Genomic DNA, 15,606 nt, shown 5'->3' on the forward strand with positions numbered 1-15,606 from the left:
GGACAGATGAACCAAAGGGAGTTTTTTCTCCTCAACCCAGCAAGCCCTGTCTCTTTCACATCCACTCCAGGGGATTTACAGCAAGTAAGATGTTGACTCTGTTCACTCCCATGCACTAGAGTTCTGCTGGAAGGAGACTGTTCTCAGCCTCCCTCCTCCCTGGTTAGGGCTATTTATCAGATTGACATTTCCAATATTGACGAGACCAGACTCTCCAGTGGGGATTCAGACAAAGGCCAGCTGGGTTCGATGATGCCTCATGACCGAATAAGTGTGCAATTACAGAACACACACGTGCTCCCGTTCTCGGAGCCTGCACACCACTGACATGCTTTGATGTGAGAAGCTCCCCCCACACCCCAACCCAGAGCTGGAAATGGTATAGGAAGTATCAAGACCCAGAGGCAAGTGGAACTGCTGGAGAGTGAGGCACAGGGTTTCCCTTGCTAAAATCCAATTAGACTGTAGATGAGACTGGCCCATAAAATGACAGAAGAACTGGGGATGGAAGATCATAGGCTTTAGAATCAGAAAATCCCAAGTTTAAAAACTGGCTCAGCCACTTACTAATTGTGTGACCTCAGCCAATTACTGCACCTCTCTGAGCCTCAGTGTTTACATCTATAAAATGAGTATAATCACATGGATTATTATGATAACATCATAGGATTATTATAAGACTAAGTAATGACTATCAAAAGCGTGTATATATAATAAATATCAATGAATTTTATTCCCCATGCTGTGCATTCTCATCCCTAAGTTATGTAGCCTCAGATAATTTATTGAATAAATAGTGCATATCACAACCACTGATCTCTCAAGTCAAGCTATGTTCTATAAAGAGCAATAATAGCATCTACCTCCTAGGGGCTTGGAAAAGGAAGTGCATGGGGAACTGCCTGCCTAGAGTAGATGCTTAGTAATAGATAGTAATAATCATCTCCCCACCTACTGCCTCAGAAGAGGCTGGGATGCCCAATTTAGCAATAATAACCAACCCTAAGATGGAATAAGGGGTCTTATGAATTTTCTGTCATCAATGTTCTGTAGACTCCTTATAAGGGTAAGTCTCTGATGGAGGAGAACCAAGAGGCACAGTCTTCCCTCTTTCTCCTAGAAACAGTGAGCTATAGCTGCCCAGATTGCCAGAAAATGAAAATGAAAGATCATAGGAGGGAGAAGGTAGAGGAAGGAAATAAATAAGGGAATGAGAAAAAGAAAATAGATAAAAGACAAAGACCAACAACCCCCTTCCTCCTGACCCTGGGGCAGGCGTTAGCACCTGGCACCACCTGTCCACAGGCAGGTCTTGGCTCCAGCTCATCAGCACCCAATTCCTGGACAGCTCTCCAATCATGGAATCCTTCTTAGAGACTGCCTGGTACTGGTGCCTTCTTTGTGCCTGGTCTCTGTCCTGTTGGGATCTCCTTATGTGAAAGACGCTCGTCTTAATGGTGTGTCCCAGTCCTTGTGAGCAGGCAGATCTAGAGCTGAGCACTTGAGACCAGAGAGCTACCCTCAGATTGCTGCCCCACACAGTAGTCCTTCTGCAAAGACTCAAAGAATATGCCATAGATACATGAAGGCTGATGACAGGAAGACATTGATCCATAGAATGATATTTCTTCTGTCCATTACCAAACAGGCAAAGTGATAGAAATATTGTCATAGTCTGTCATTCTTATAAAATGATATTAACTGTAAAACCATACTGTTTACTGACAAGAAAATCTCCCAGAGCAGTGCCTGGGGTGTCTGAGCAGTGACAACATCCCTGGAATACAGATCTGAGCTCTCAAGGTCGTTTTGAAGGATAGCACCAATTTAAATATTAGCTTGATGTGCACTTAAAAGTTATTGCATTGCTTTACATCCACCTCATGCCACTAGTTTTCTTCATTTTCTCCCCATTTCATCTTTTCCCCTTCCATTCAATTTCCACTCTCTCTGCTGGAATTAATTCTTTTCTTTTCTCAAAATGGAAGAAAGACAAGTTCTCTCCCCTTATTCTAAATGTCAGTCTTTTGCAGGGACATACTTCAACTTTTCCTCTTTATAATCGCACATCTTACTAAATGAAACACAATGTCCCCACACCATCCTAAACCTCAACATGTCTACAGAGCAGAGGCAGATGGTAAATTTAGCTCATTACAAGGTGGATTTGGAACCGCCATGGATCAAGTCATGTCCCAGGAACCGCTGCAGTCGGGCAGCCAAACAGAAAGCACATCACTCATGGCGTGTGTGGGCTGCACTATCATTATGAAGGCTTTTAGTTGTGCACTATATACAGAGCCTAACAAGAAAAAACATTGCCTCCAGAGATATTTAGATTTCCTATTCCCTTTGCGTCTTTTGCCCTAAATGACAAGTGGTATGTTTCACAAATGCATCTTTCAAACAGGATCACTGAAACGCAGCTACATCTTCATGTGCTGAGACCAGAGACTCCACGAGCCAAGATTTTTCTCCTGGTCCAGTCTTGTTTCTCATCCACAGAATCCCCGTTTTACCAGGTGCTCTCAGTGACAATGCTCTCCCTTTGAGTGGCATCTTTCTGTGATGAGAAAGGCATTAGGGGGCATTTTCATGACAACATATTCCTGCCTGAATAGGGAGATAGTAAATTCCAGTGACTGGAAATCCAGGTATGTCCAATGAACCTTAGTTTGCAGGTCTAGGCACACCTCTGATGAAGTTGGGTTTAAGTCACATTTTTGTAAATTGAATCACAGCTTTCTCCTAGAGCCACGGGAAGAGCTCTAAATGGTGGTGATCAGAGCTGGCGTTTGTGGAGTACTTGCTGCCTGCCAGTCACTGTAACGGGTACTCGACAGGCATTGTCTCATTTCATGCTTAAACCCACCCCGCTGGGGTGGATAGTATAATTAATCCACCTTTTCATAAGAGGAGTCTGAGGTCTAAAGAGGCGAAGTAATTTTCCCTTAACCTGTAGGCTAGTCTGCTTCCTGTGGAATCGCCTGAGAAAATGAGTGGCCAGTGCTTGGCATATAGAAATCTTGATAAATAGTAGCCATTGTTGTTAACAAAACATTTTGGTGTGGGATTGTTTTAGACCACACCTCTTATTCATTCTGAGTTAGCCTTTTCCTTTGCTTCATCCACCCCCTGAAATCCGTCATCTTAATTCCCCACCACCAGCTCCTACCCAAGACCACTCGCCGCCAGCCCCGCTGGCCTACCTGCCTTCTAACACCTCTAGCTGGGCAACCCTGATGCTCCCCTGTTCCTTCCAGGGCACAGGGCCCGCTCCCCACAGGCCTTTCAAGTCAGCATCTAGCATGCCTTTGATGATCTCCGCCCCAAAACTATGCATGGTGCTGGTAGACATTTTTTATTTGCAAATATACTAGTCTTAATGTGCCATGTCAAACAGAGGCACAGAAGTAAAATACATTTAGTTGTATATTTAGAGAATTACCCTTTGTAGAGAATAAAGTTCACTTTCATAAGGACTGACACGGAAAATCCAGGCCATTCGGTGGCTGCACTGTCCCCAGGAGAAGCTGGCCAAAGGGCAGGCCCTGCATGTGGTCTCCACCGCCTGCCTCTCCTTCCCCACACGTTCCCATGTGTAGCTGCTTTGCCTTCATCTCCCTGCCTCGTCCTTCCCCAGGGAGGAGAGATGCCATAGGAGTGGATGTCACACTCGGCAACACCCCCCACACACACCAGCACCTGTCACAGCAGCTCCTGAACCTCCCCACACTCTGTGCCCGTGTTGTTCCCACCCACAGCAGCCACGGGCCTCTCTTCCCAATGCTTTCCTCCTTCACCATGTGAGGTGCCCACCCTGCCCCCCACCTCTGGGAAGTTAGGGCAGATGTCATCTCCCATTTCCAGGAGAGAATACTGAGGCACCAAGGGGTTAAGCCAAGGGCCTGCAGGCAATTAAACATAGAGGCTCCTCCTTAGGGGTCCTTCTTCCACCTTCTTTCACTTCATCAGAAAGTAGCCTTTGAAGAAGCTCTAGTGTGAAATGGTACTAAGTTCCATAATCACCCAGGCACTATGTATTGATTTATCCAGCCAGCACTCACTGTTGTACTTGGTGCCCTGACAAGCAGCACAGCCCCAGCCCCAGCCCTCCAGGACTGTCTGAGGCAGTGTGTGTGTGTGGGCGGGGGGACATGGGAAGATTTTTATGAATCATCACTTCAACTCACTTTCATTGACTAGAACTCAGTCACATGGTTATACCTAACTGCAAGGGTTGCTGGATAATGTAGTCTAGCTGTGTTCCCAGAAGAAAGGAAAACGGGTTTGACTGATGGGGGGTAAACTGATATGTTGTGTCATGAAATAAGCCAATGTATACAGTCCCATCTCTGGACATCTGTCAGAGTGTCACTTGAGAATACTGATTCCTTATTTAGCTACACTGAGCATTGATCAGTCTTTAGCTCTGGACCCCATACACAGAGATTCAAATTCAGTAGATCACATATTAGATAGGATATATAAACCCCCAAAGATGGCGACACCCATTGCCACAAGATGGCGGCACCCAGTCCCCTCAGTGTGCCTGCCTCCAGAGTCTCCCAGTCCCCTCAGCCCCCCAGCCACCCAGGGCTGGCCTAAGGCACAGGCAAGCCTCCGATGGCAGCTGCCCAGCTGCCCAGGGCCGCCCAAGGCTCAGGTAACCAGGGCCAGTCGAGGCTTGCACTGCCAGCAGTGGCAGCAGCAGGGGTGTGATGGGGCATCGCCTTCCCCTGATCGCCAGATCACCTCCCACCCCTGAGGGATCTCAGACTGTGAAAGGGGGCAAACCAAACTGAGGGGCCCCCCTCCAGTGCATGAATTTTCATGCACCAGGCCTCTAATATATATATATTAATTCCCTAGGTGGCTTTGATGTCTAACCACATTTGCAAGTCACTGGCATAGAATGTCAAATTCCACTCTCTTGTGGGCAAGACAGGGGGTTAAGTAACTGGAGAAGTGCCATTAGCTATCACATTGTCAGCAAACGTATATTAAGGCCCCAACAAGTGCAGAGATAGAAAGAGGTATATGACCCAGCCCCTTGCTGGGCCACAGGGCCTGCCCGCTGAGGAAGACACAAAACATGTGCATCGAGAGGCAAACAGTAACACAAGGACCCTTTGTGCAGGGCCCCGAAGAGCATGCCAGGTTCAAGGGCACAGTGACCTCCATGTGTCAGGGGAGCTGTCGTGAAGAAAATGGGATAAGGATAAGATGGAACTCGAGGAAAACTTACGTCTTAGGGGAAATGTAAAAGGGAGAGGGCATTCCAAAGAAGGCCATCAGGATGGGCTGAGGCTCAGAGACAGGGCTGTCTCATGTGGTGGGTTCAGCAAGGTTGTGTCAGAGAATCCTGAGCAGTCTCCTCGAGAGGATGGATGTGGACGTTGTGCTCTGGGCTGTAGGGATAGAGCCACTGAGCCCAGGGATTGGCTGGAGCATAGAAACCAGAGCCTGGAGACTGTTGAAGGCTTTTGGGAGGGACCAAATGTGAAATGATTTGAGCCTCAAAATGGAGGTCAGAAAGTGGGGAGAGGAGCTGGAGAAGAAGAGGTCCTTGTAGCCCAGAACAGCCGTGGGTCGGCCCTCTGAGGAGGAGGGAGCTAGGGCTGGTGGCTCAGCGATGCCGTGTGCAATAAGGCACTGATGTATACAAATCAAATATTCATAACTCTGGAAGGATCTGGCCTTGTTTCTTTCTCAGAAAATGTCCCAGATCATTGGAGCAAGGAGTAGATGAGCAATCCTGAGCGTTAAGTCCTGTTTCTAACACTGATTTACTGTGACGTTGGGGACAAGTTTGGTTGCTTTGATTGCCACATTTCCACAATCAAGAGTGCCAAGCAGTGAGACAGATCCGGCCTATGAGCCTGGGTTAAGAAGTAGTCGCTCAAAATGGCAATAGGGGAAGGAACCCCTTTAGAATTATGGGATGTTCAGATCTGCTCAAGATTTTCCTGGCAATATCCACAACTTAGTTTACAAGCCAACAAAGGCATATGTTTTTGTGACCGTCCGTTTTATAAGACTTGGCTGATATTTGAAACAAAGCAGAATCCAGTTCTCTACATGCTCTTTTCCAAGAACCTCTCATGGTTTCCATCCTCACCACCATGCAGGTAACACATAGTCTTTATTTCTGCCTCAGTCCCAACCCAGGTTTCCAGCTGCCTGATTGGCATTCCACCCACACCTTGGACATAGCCCCACAGCCACACCTGCTCCTGAGGGATCCTTCTGCCCATTGGTGTACATTTGTCTAGGCATCCAGTTCTTCCGAGTCTATCTTGACTTCTCTCTCCTTCCCAGATTCAATATTTTCCCAGGTTATATAGGTTGTAGCTCTGTGAGGGGAGGTCTGAAAGGGACATTAGAAATCCTCTCATCAGTGAATAATGGGAATTACAAATCTGTCCAGACTCCTCAAGGTGAGGATCTTTGTTATGAGTCGCTATACTCCCAGCTGTAAACATAGTGGCTGGTACATAAAATAATCTTTGCTTGAAGGCATGTGGGGAGATATGTAACTTAAATTTCCACCTGGAGAAACACAGATTTCTAATAAAATGTAATACAAGACAGGAACAGTGAACTGGAATCTCCCATGTTAAAGAAGGATGTCCACTGTGGAAATACATACCTGACAGATTTTTTCAAAACCAAGGTGGCGCTGACCAAGTTTCAGTGACTTGCCCAGGATCCCCAAGTGTATAGGCCAGTCTTCACTCCACTCTCCCTTTTGAAACTCAGTCTCCACCAGAGAAGGCTGCTAATTCATCCACATGAGATGCTTTTGTCAGGGGAGAAAAGATCCCTTTTCCTGTGTCTTTTCACCTTGGGAGATGTCACCAGCCAGCACTACAGCAGAAAGGGCCATGTTGGAAATGCCTGTGTGTCCAAGAAAGGTGCAGGGCCATCTCAGTCTCTCTGGGAAAAGTGGATGCAGGCACTTTGCAGCTCTGGATACCCTCCAGGTCCCCAATTGCTCCAAGGGGCTTATTGTATTTCACCAAAGTCATGGAGTTCATGAGACTAAATGAAATGAAGGAATTGGTGTAGTTCTGCAAGGGACAGTGAAAGAAATTGCCTGGGATGAGGGACCTGTGTGCCCATCGTGCCTCTGCTACTGTCTCCTGGTTCCAGGCATGTCAGACGATGCTTCCCTGAGGTCCCTGCTCTTCTTCGCTGGCCTTCCAGACCATCTAGCTTCAGAACATTCCCCCCCACACACACCCACCAAGTACATTCTTTCTCTTTCCTCAGGGCACTTGACACATTCTCCCTGCTCTTGGTGTCATTAAGCCCAGAGGGGAAACCAAGTCAGGAGATGGTTAATTACTTCTGAGAGTGGGAGAGATCCTTGAATGTCCAGCCGCCCCACCACTGGGCAGGAGCCAAAGACTCCTCGAGTCAGGGCTCCACTGTGTGTCCATTAGGACCACCTGGCCATGAACAAGGCGATTCTCATGAGCCCAGTGTGTTCATTAGGTCCCAGCCAGTGCTGGTCTCAGGAACCCCAAGCTGGCCATCAGCCCCTCCTTTTTTATGGTAACTGAAGTCATTTACACAGACAATAGGGCGAACTCGGCAGGGCTTTTTCATCACATAGATTGTTCTAATAGAAATGCATACTGCGACCCAAGCTTTGTGACGGTCCATTTTAGAATACTTTACCGAGCAAATCAACTGTGCAGTGAGCCATCGGAGAAGGCGGTTTTCCTCAGCAGAATGTGCCAGCTCTCTCCAGACAGCCAGAGCCCAGCCGAGCCTCAGCTGTGAGAGGGGTGCTGGGCACTCCCTCCTTCCGAGCCCACTGGTGGTTGACAGAGGAATCTGAGACATGCGGCCCATCTGTCAAACGCCTTTTACCCAGTCCAGCCATTTTGTCTTGTCCTTTCTCCAAATAATTCCTATTCCCCCAGTCCACATTCAGACACACCTTTTCGTCAGCTACTTAAAATCATGAAGTGAACTTAATTAGCTTTGTCAGCCCCTAAGGCTGGCAGGGTGGCAAATAAGGCGTTACATTCACTGTCCATTAGTGGTCTGTGATCTAAACTAGATGGAGCGTTTTTCAAGCTGTGCATGAGCAGCATCAGCACTTTCTACACAGAGATCTGCCTGGAATCTGGGAGACGCCCAATTCCAAGGCCACCCCTCTTAGCCTCGCCCACTGCCCTGATGGCCACCTTCTAGAATCCCCTGGGGCCAACTTTCAGCAGGCCTCTGTGTAAAGCTGAGCAGCCAGGAGCCAGGGCCGCATTCTTTATGAAAAGCCAGGCTCCAACCAGGATCTCCAGCCAGATCTGTTTTAGCCAACTCCAACAGTTGGCAAAAAAGAGAAAAAGCAACAACAGCCCATTCAATTAAAAGTGCCTTCTTTGGAGAAACCAAAAGAGTCGAGCAGTTGTGAACCATCAAAGGGCAGGGAGTGAAGTCTGCAATGCTGAGGGCTAGAAAGAGGGAGCTCAGCTACCACCATCATAAGAAGCACAGATCAGTGAGGGAGCTGGAGGAGCCCAAAGAGCTGCCTCTTCCTTTCTCCCTGCCCAGCTGCCCACAGAGAGGGAGGGCATGGCTTTTCTGGCCATGGGGGCTCGGCTCCCTTTCCCCACACATAGCTAAGGCTTTGGGGAAGGGGCAGCAGAGTAACCTGTATGTTCATTACATCACCTGGCCCCTGCGATCCTGACAGGAATGGACCTGGCTTTCCCTCAAACCCAGAGCAGCTCGCCTGAAACCTGCTAGAACTTACCCTCGGACCCAGAGCACTGCGCCCAGTGCATGCTAGAACTTCCTCTTCATCCCAGAGGAGTCCATGGGGCACATGCCAGAACTGAGACTTGAGGCCATAGTCTACTCTGGAGAGTAGCCTGGTATCTGCATTGGGGTAGGAGTGGGGTCAACAGAAAAGAGTGGTTTGGCCAGGACGACTGTGAGAGCCTTGAGGAAGCCTCACCCACCTCCATCAGGGAGAGGCTGAGCAGAGCCAGGGGCACTCTCTTCTTCACCTGAGGTTCAGGTAAAGACCCACAACCAGCTACCATGCAAAGTAGAGTAGCCTAAATCTGGTGGCCCCAGTGGCCACCTCTTGGCCAGTGGCCCCCACAGAAAAGAAACTCCTAGATGGTTCAGCTGTCTCCTTCCTGCCCCATCACCTACCATCCCCAGACCCCATTCCCAAACTGCCTCTGCTTCACCTCTGCCCTTCCCACACCCATTCCCCCACCTGCCCCTTCCCTGTAGCTTCTGGAATCTGGAGCTTGTAGGAATGGGTTGTTTTCCTAGGTAGACAGAAGCAGCATCGTGTGTTTACAGCTGATTCGACATCTGATTGAGTCTTCCCTGATTATTGTGAGTGTTCCTGACTCAAAATATGTGCAATTCCAAGTGTCAATCAAACTCTTTTAAACAGCAGCTGTCATCGCCGTTGCCTTACAAAGCACTTAGAAACCCTTCTATTTAGAAACCATCCCAGCCCCAGCCTGCATCATGTTGTCCATGCTAAGAGTTCCAGTGGCTGGTTGAGAACTTTGCAGCTCTAATCTCTCGATAATAAAGCAGATAGGAGGGGAGATGTTCACTTTCTCCAGAAGGGCCCATTTAGGGGAAAACGGGAGTTTTTGTCCCCTTCTCCCCATGCTTGATGGGCACACATATATCATTTACTGGCTCAGGCACCCCAGGCCCATAAGGATGGCACATCCATGATGCAGCTCAGCATTGAAATCAGTGCCCAGCATGGCCCTTAGCCTATGGATGTCAGATTAGGAGATGACCTCATCAGAAAGGGGAGACTCAGGAAGGTGGCTCCCACGGTTGTGTAGGAGCATCAGGCAGCTCTGCCTACTGTGTCCTGAGACAGCTAGGCTCAGGCCAGGAACTCAACTATGGACCATGTGCTCCATGGAGATCTGGGGAACTAGAGCTGTAATCTTGCCAAGACTCGGAGAAGCCACTGAAGGTGTGTGATACACATGTGCCTCTCACCATCTCTACCTCCTTCCACACCTCTCACACCCGAGCCAGAGGGGCCCTGACTTGCTCTGACACATCCCTCACTTCAGTTCCTCTAGAGGGAATGCCCTCTCCTCACTGCCCTCCATCCCCACACCTTTGAGTCCTTTTCTTTTTTCAACACCAACTTAAATACCACCTGCCCTGAGACATGCTCCCCACCTCCCCAGCCTGGTGGACTTCCTCCTTCCTCTGAGCTCTCAGAGGATTTTACTCACACCTCATGTGGCATTTATTTCCCTCTACCTATCTACACTGGTGTATGTATACACTCTTCATCTCTCCATTAGACAGTAAGAAACTTGAATTCAGTATTCCTGTCGGATTTCTCTTAGAATCCCCCATCGGCCTGTGTCCTGTGCTTCCTCTGCCCTCTCTGTCCCGCTGTCTCCAACCCGTCAGTCTCTCATTCCCGCCAACACGCTGGTTTTCTGCTCTTGCTACCCCTGGCTGCCCACTCTATTGTCTGGGTTCCTTCTCTCTCTTTTTCGTAGTGACAGCTTTATTGAGCTACAGGTATGCATGCTGATGACTTTTAGCAAATGTACAGTTGTACAGAGAGCACCACAGTCCAATGTTAGACTAGTGTCATCACCCCAGAAAGAACCCTGGGCTGGTTTTCAGTCAATACTGTCCTGACTCCCAGCCATAGGCAACCATTGATCTGCTTTCTGTCTATAGAATTGCCTATTCTAGACATCTATATAATAAAAGCCTAAGTGACCCTTATGGCGGAATGACCCGCACAACCAGTCACTTTGATGCACACTGACCACCAGAGGTCAGATGCTCAACGCAGGAGCTGCCCCATGGTGGTCAGTGCACTCCCACAGGGACAGTGCTGCTCAGTCAGAAACCGGGCTCACAGCTGGTGAGCACAGCGGTGGTTGGTAGAGTGGGGAGTGGGCCTAAGCTAGTAGTCAGACATCCCCCAAGGGGTCCTGGACTGCGAGCGGGTGCAGGCCAGGCTTAGTGGACCCCTCTCCCCCATGCACAAGTTTTGTGTACTGGGCCTCTAGTTTCATATAAATGGAGTAATTTCTATGAATGGAGTCTTGAGGTCTTTAACTTATAGTCTGATCTCTTTAACTCAGCATAATGTTTTTCAGCTCCATCCAATTTAAAGCCTGTATCTGGTCCATCCTTTTGTATTGGGGAGGGACATTCCATGGAATGGCCATCCTACATGTGGTTAACTCAGTCACCCATTGGGGCATGGGTTCCCTCTCTTGATATTTTAACACCCACACCAGAGACTGCACAGCCTCCTGCAGGTCATTCTGGATTGACCTTGAAAGGGGGAAAGGTTTTTAAAGCTCTCAAGAAACTCTCACTTCACAGCAGGAAAGATCTGGCTGACAGCCTTCCAGGAGGATGGCTCCCCAGGAGACAAATGAACTGAAGGTGTGTTCTTTTTAGCCTATTCTCAAGCTTCCCTGGCCACAGTCCTTGACCTGCAAGGCTATGAGAGAGGTGGAAAGTGATGATATCTCAGTGTGTTTATTGTTAATGCTTATGGCCCACTCTGTGTTGTTTACCAACACCCCCAAGGCTCAGAATCAAATCATTTAATATTTAACAACCAGTTGGGCACTACACAGACCAACCCCAGTGGGAACTGATGCTGGACACCAAATCCTTGAGATCCCCGCTGTGTGAAATCCAGGGGGCATCGGGGAAGGAGCAGGGCAGCCTGCAGCAACAGGTAGGGGACTGTCAGGGAACAGTGGCTCTTTCTCAGTTGATACAGAAGCATTTCAATATTTTCACAATGACTTCAACTCCTCTGGGAATATCAGGCCTACCCATGTCCACCCACCCTGCACACCCAGAAAGTGAAAGCTCTCCCAGAGGCTCCAGGAGTTCTAGACCTGAGCACCAAATTCCAAATTGGATTAACATGTGGAACAGTCCCTCGGGGAGGGCACTGCGTTGTGCTGAAGAAGTAGGGGGAGATGTTGACTGCTTCCTCGTACAGCCACTCTGAGACAGGGAAGGCCGATGAACCCTGATCATGAGCAGGGTCTCGGCACCCGTTTGCTGGACACTGAGTCCTAAGATGTGGCCAATCCAGGCTGTTCCTCACACACACTCCTCTTAACACATGTACAGGTTCTGGCTGCAGATTGTCGCATGGTGGGGACAAGGATCCAGAGCCACCGTGGCTTTTGACAATATCTCCATCAGCCTGGACTGCTACCTCACCAGTGAGTCCACCCTGCCCCCGGCGCTTGTTCCCACCCCGACTACCCGGGCTCACTGTTCCTCCTTCACCTAAGCCACTTCCTCCCACCTCCCCTGGGGCATCCTCACCTCCTTACAGCAGAGCCTCACTTAACTCAGCCAATGGGGTCTTCTCTATTCCAGTCAGTGGGGAGGACAAGCTGCTGCAGAAGACAGCACCCAAGTCAAGAAATCTGTTCGAGAGAAACCCCAACAAGGATATGAAACTCTGGGAAAATGCACCAAGAGAGACCCCCATCTTTGACCCGACAGGTAAGGGTGCAACTTACAAATTTGAGCAAAGTGATTATTTGTTGCAAAAGGCAGAAGTAAGTTTAAAGAATAAGATGTCAACCTTTATAAGAGACATAGCTTGCACTTTGGCTATGGGGCTCCAAGAAGAAGCTGTTTCTCTGACTACAGAGCTTCTGAAAGGTGTGCGAAGGAGCACTCCTCCGTGCACGGGGAACATCCAGGCCCTGGCACAAGCAGAGAACCAGGCTGGTAACCTCTCCTCACCTCAGCCCCTTGACACCAGTCTCCATTCACTGCACAAAGCAAACCTTCCCTCAGATCTTTCCTCCACATAAAGAGGGTTGGCCCAAGCCCAAGGTTATCTGTTGCAGGAAGGCAGGCTAGCCCATCATGGGTAAAGCCCCCAGAACATCAGGTCCAACACATTTCCCCAGAGCTTGGCTCCCCTCAGCGTTGCTTGATTCAGCAGTCCTGGGATGAAGGATCATTCGAGGGGGCTCTGCCACTTCCAACACAGGCCTCTTCAACCTCGTGCCCTAAACCACGGCAGTGACTTCTCAGCTACTCTTTGTACAGGGCATCATTTGGAATCGGTCTCAAGCCCAAGCATGATGTTCCTCAGTCTTTATTAGCTCCGTGAGCCAGCCCCAGGGAAGTGATGAAGGCCTCCGGGCCACACCCGCAGGTCAGGGTTCCCCAGGTGGGTGGTGGGCCTGGGCACTGAGGCCTCTTTCAACGTGAGTAACCTGGAGATGCAGGAGCACAGCACACCATTCACCACACTCTTCCTCCTGTAAAAGGTAATACCGATAGATAAATGATAAATCTCTCATTTCTACTTATAAATGTGAAATCCTTATTTGCTGCAAATTACATTGAATCCATTGACTCTCAACATATTAAGTAAGAATTAGCTTTGTTTTGTGTTTGAAGACATTCTTCCTTTCCTCCGAAAAGCTACCCCAGGACTAACTATCCCGTCCTCTCTCCTGCCTGACCTAGCAGCTCCAGACCAGGGAAATAGTTCATGGCTTTTCCCATTACCTCCTCCTTCCTCTCTTCTCCTTTAACTGGAACCTCAAAATACCTTTCCAGTTTTCCACACCTCAGTCTCTGTTTCCTACCTCTGCCTCATGGTTCATGGCTCATGAAAAGTCTAACACACGGGAGGACCTACTTTCATTGTTGAGCGGTCTTCCCTGCACCTCATCCCAGAAGGGAGGAAGTACCTCCCTGACTCCCCAGCCCTTGGTCAACCATGGCTCCTGTGATAGATTCAGAACATACTAAGCAAACGTCATGGCAAGCCACCGCCTGCCTAACCACCAGCACTGGTTACATGGTGGGAGTTCCGGAAACACTTACTGATCGACTGGTGGGCACTTAATGTTGAGCTCGGTTCTCAGATGTCAGCTGCTGGCTCCCCTGCAGCCGGCATTCAGAAACCTGCCATCCACCCTGCCTGACTCGGGTTTATTGCCATATAAACTCCCACTGTCCCTACAGGGCTGATCGATAAGGGCCTGGCCAGTGGCCACTCAGACTAATGAAATCACACAGCAGCTCAAAAGCGTGGGTGTTCCCCTACCACCTCCAGATAAAATTAGAAGTGAGTGGCTGCCTGAGAGGCTGGAGATGACAATGGCTAGAACACAGCTTCCTCTACTGAGCGGCCCAGCCTCAGAGCAGGGTGATGGGCAGATGGCTGTGGATCAGCATTGGGTCTTCAGACCCCCTTCTGAAGCAACCTCAACTCAAGGGATGAGGACACTCAGCCTCAGTAGGCTCCTTAGGAGGCTTTAGAGAACCCAATAAAGAGCTAGTGCTTCCCCAGGACCCACTGCCACATCAGGGAGCAGCTCAGGTGAGGGAGAAGCCGAGGCAGGCTCCTAACTCCCCTTCCCCTGCTGTGTTTCAGTAGCGGGAGGCATCTCTCCCCCAGCCTGACTGACTCCCGGTCCCACCTTGCTGTGGACCCTAGTGGTGTATGGTGGGGGTGCCTCTGTCTTCAAGAGGATTTATAGGGGGAAGGGAGAAGGTCCACTGGGCCCTCTGCATCAGCACCGGCCAGGACTCAGGTTCATGGTCAGGGAGAGGAGGCTGGCTGCCCCTGGATCCATGTTGAGCCCACAGTTCCAGCAGACTCCTCTGAGGGCAGGCCAGTGCCCAGAAATGCTGAGCAGGACCAGATCCAAGCCAGGAGCTCAGAGAGGTCACAGATTAGAAAAGGGGAGAACAGGTAGACAATGATTACGTCCAGTTACGTGCCTATGGGAGAGAAGTGCTGCGGAGGAGGGTCCTAGAGGAGGAGGGTCCTGAAGGAAGAGGGGTCCATGGGCTCATGGAGAGGCCTAGGTCAGGGCCACACCCACTCAAATAATCACCAGGCAAACACTGGCCTGACACCCACCTTCCATGAGACCAGCACAACAGGGGCAAAAAAAAAAAAATATGTAGTTTTCAGGTCCCCTTCCTTACCAGCTGTGGGCCACATATTCATTGCTCTGGAATTTCTGGCCCAAAGGAGCCAAGTGGCCTGGGAACGGTGAGATCACGGCCTGCAACTTAACCCAAACTTAGAGGGACTACTTGGGAGGCCCCCTAGAGAGGACAGGAGGGCTGGGGCCCCGGGGGCAAGGGAAGGAAAGGAGTAATCCATGAGCATACCTGACCCTGGCTAGGGTGTTCCACATGTCAGCTCCTCCCATCCTCACTGCCCAGGGACAGCTACTGCTGTTCCCACTGGAGGGAGGGGGAAGATGATCTGGAAGAATGTACGTGGCCCACAGCCAGTAAGGAAGGGGGCCTGAAATCTACATTTTTTTCAGCCAGCGGAGCTACTTCTGAGTATCCAAGTCTCCAACCCACAGATCAACACCAAAAATGCAAAGGGGGCAGTGCGTCCCAGTTGAGAGCCCCTGCATGATCAGTAAACAAATCAATTGTCAGAGGAGACAAGATAAGATTTTCCTGCCAAAGTTCAGCGCTGTCTGTTTCTGCTGGGCTGGAACCGGGCGGCTGGCTAGGGCACCGCCTGGAAACACTGAGGCAGTTTCAGGAGTCTCACTCACAGAGCTTCCAAGTCTCCCTAAATACACC

The 15,606-nt window shown here is 49.7% G+C and overlaps 1 protein-coding gene across 1 annotated transcript in view; it reads left to right on the forward strand.

Annotated features, from left to right (window-relative positions):
* The window catches only part of ALK (anaplastic lymphoma receptor tyrosine kinase), a 579,333-nt gene that overhangs the window by 504,868 nt on the left and 58,859 nt on the right, over positions 1–15,606 (forward strand). The window contains 2 exon segments of the mRNA XM_006767430.2: positions 12,142–12,236; positions 12,397–12,525. Of these exon segments, the coding sequence (XP_006767493.1) occupies positions 12,142–12,236; positions 12,397–12,525 (224 nt within the window).

Source organism: Myotis davidii, unplaced genomic scaffold (assembly GCF_000327345.1).
Source record: "Myotis davidii unplaced genomic scaffold, ASM32734v1 scaffold238, whole genome shotgun sequence".
In the NCBI taxonomy this organism is placed as follows: Eukaryota; Metazoa; Chordata; class Mammalia; order Chiroptera; family Vespertilionidae; genus Myotis; species Myotis davidii.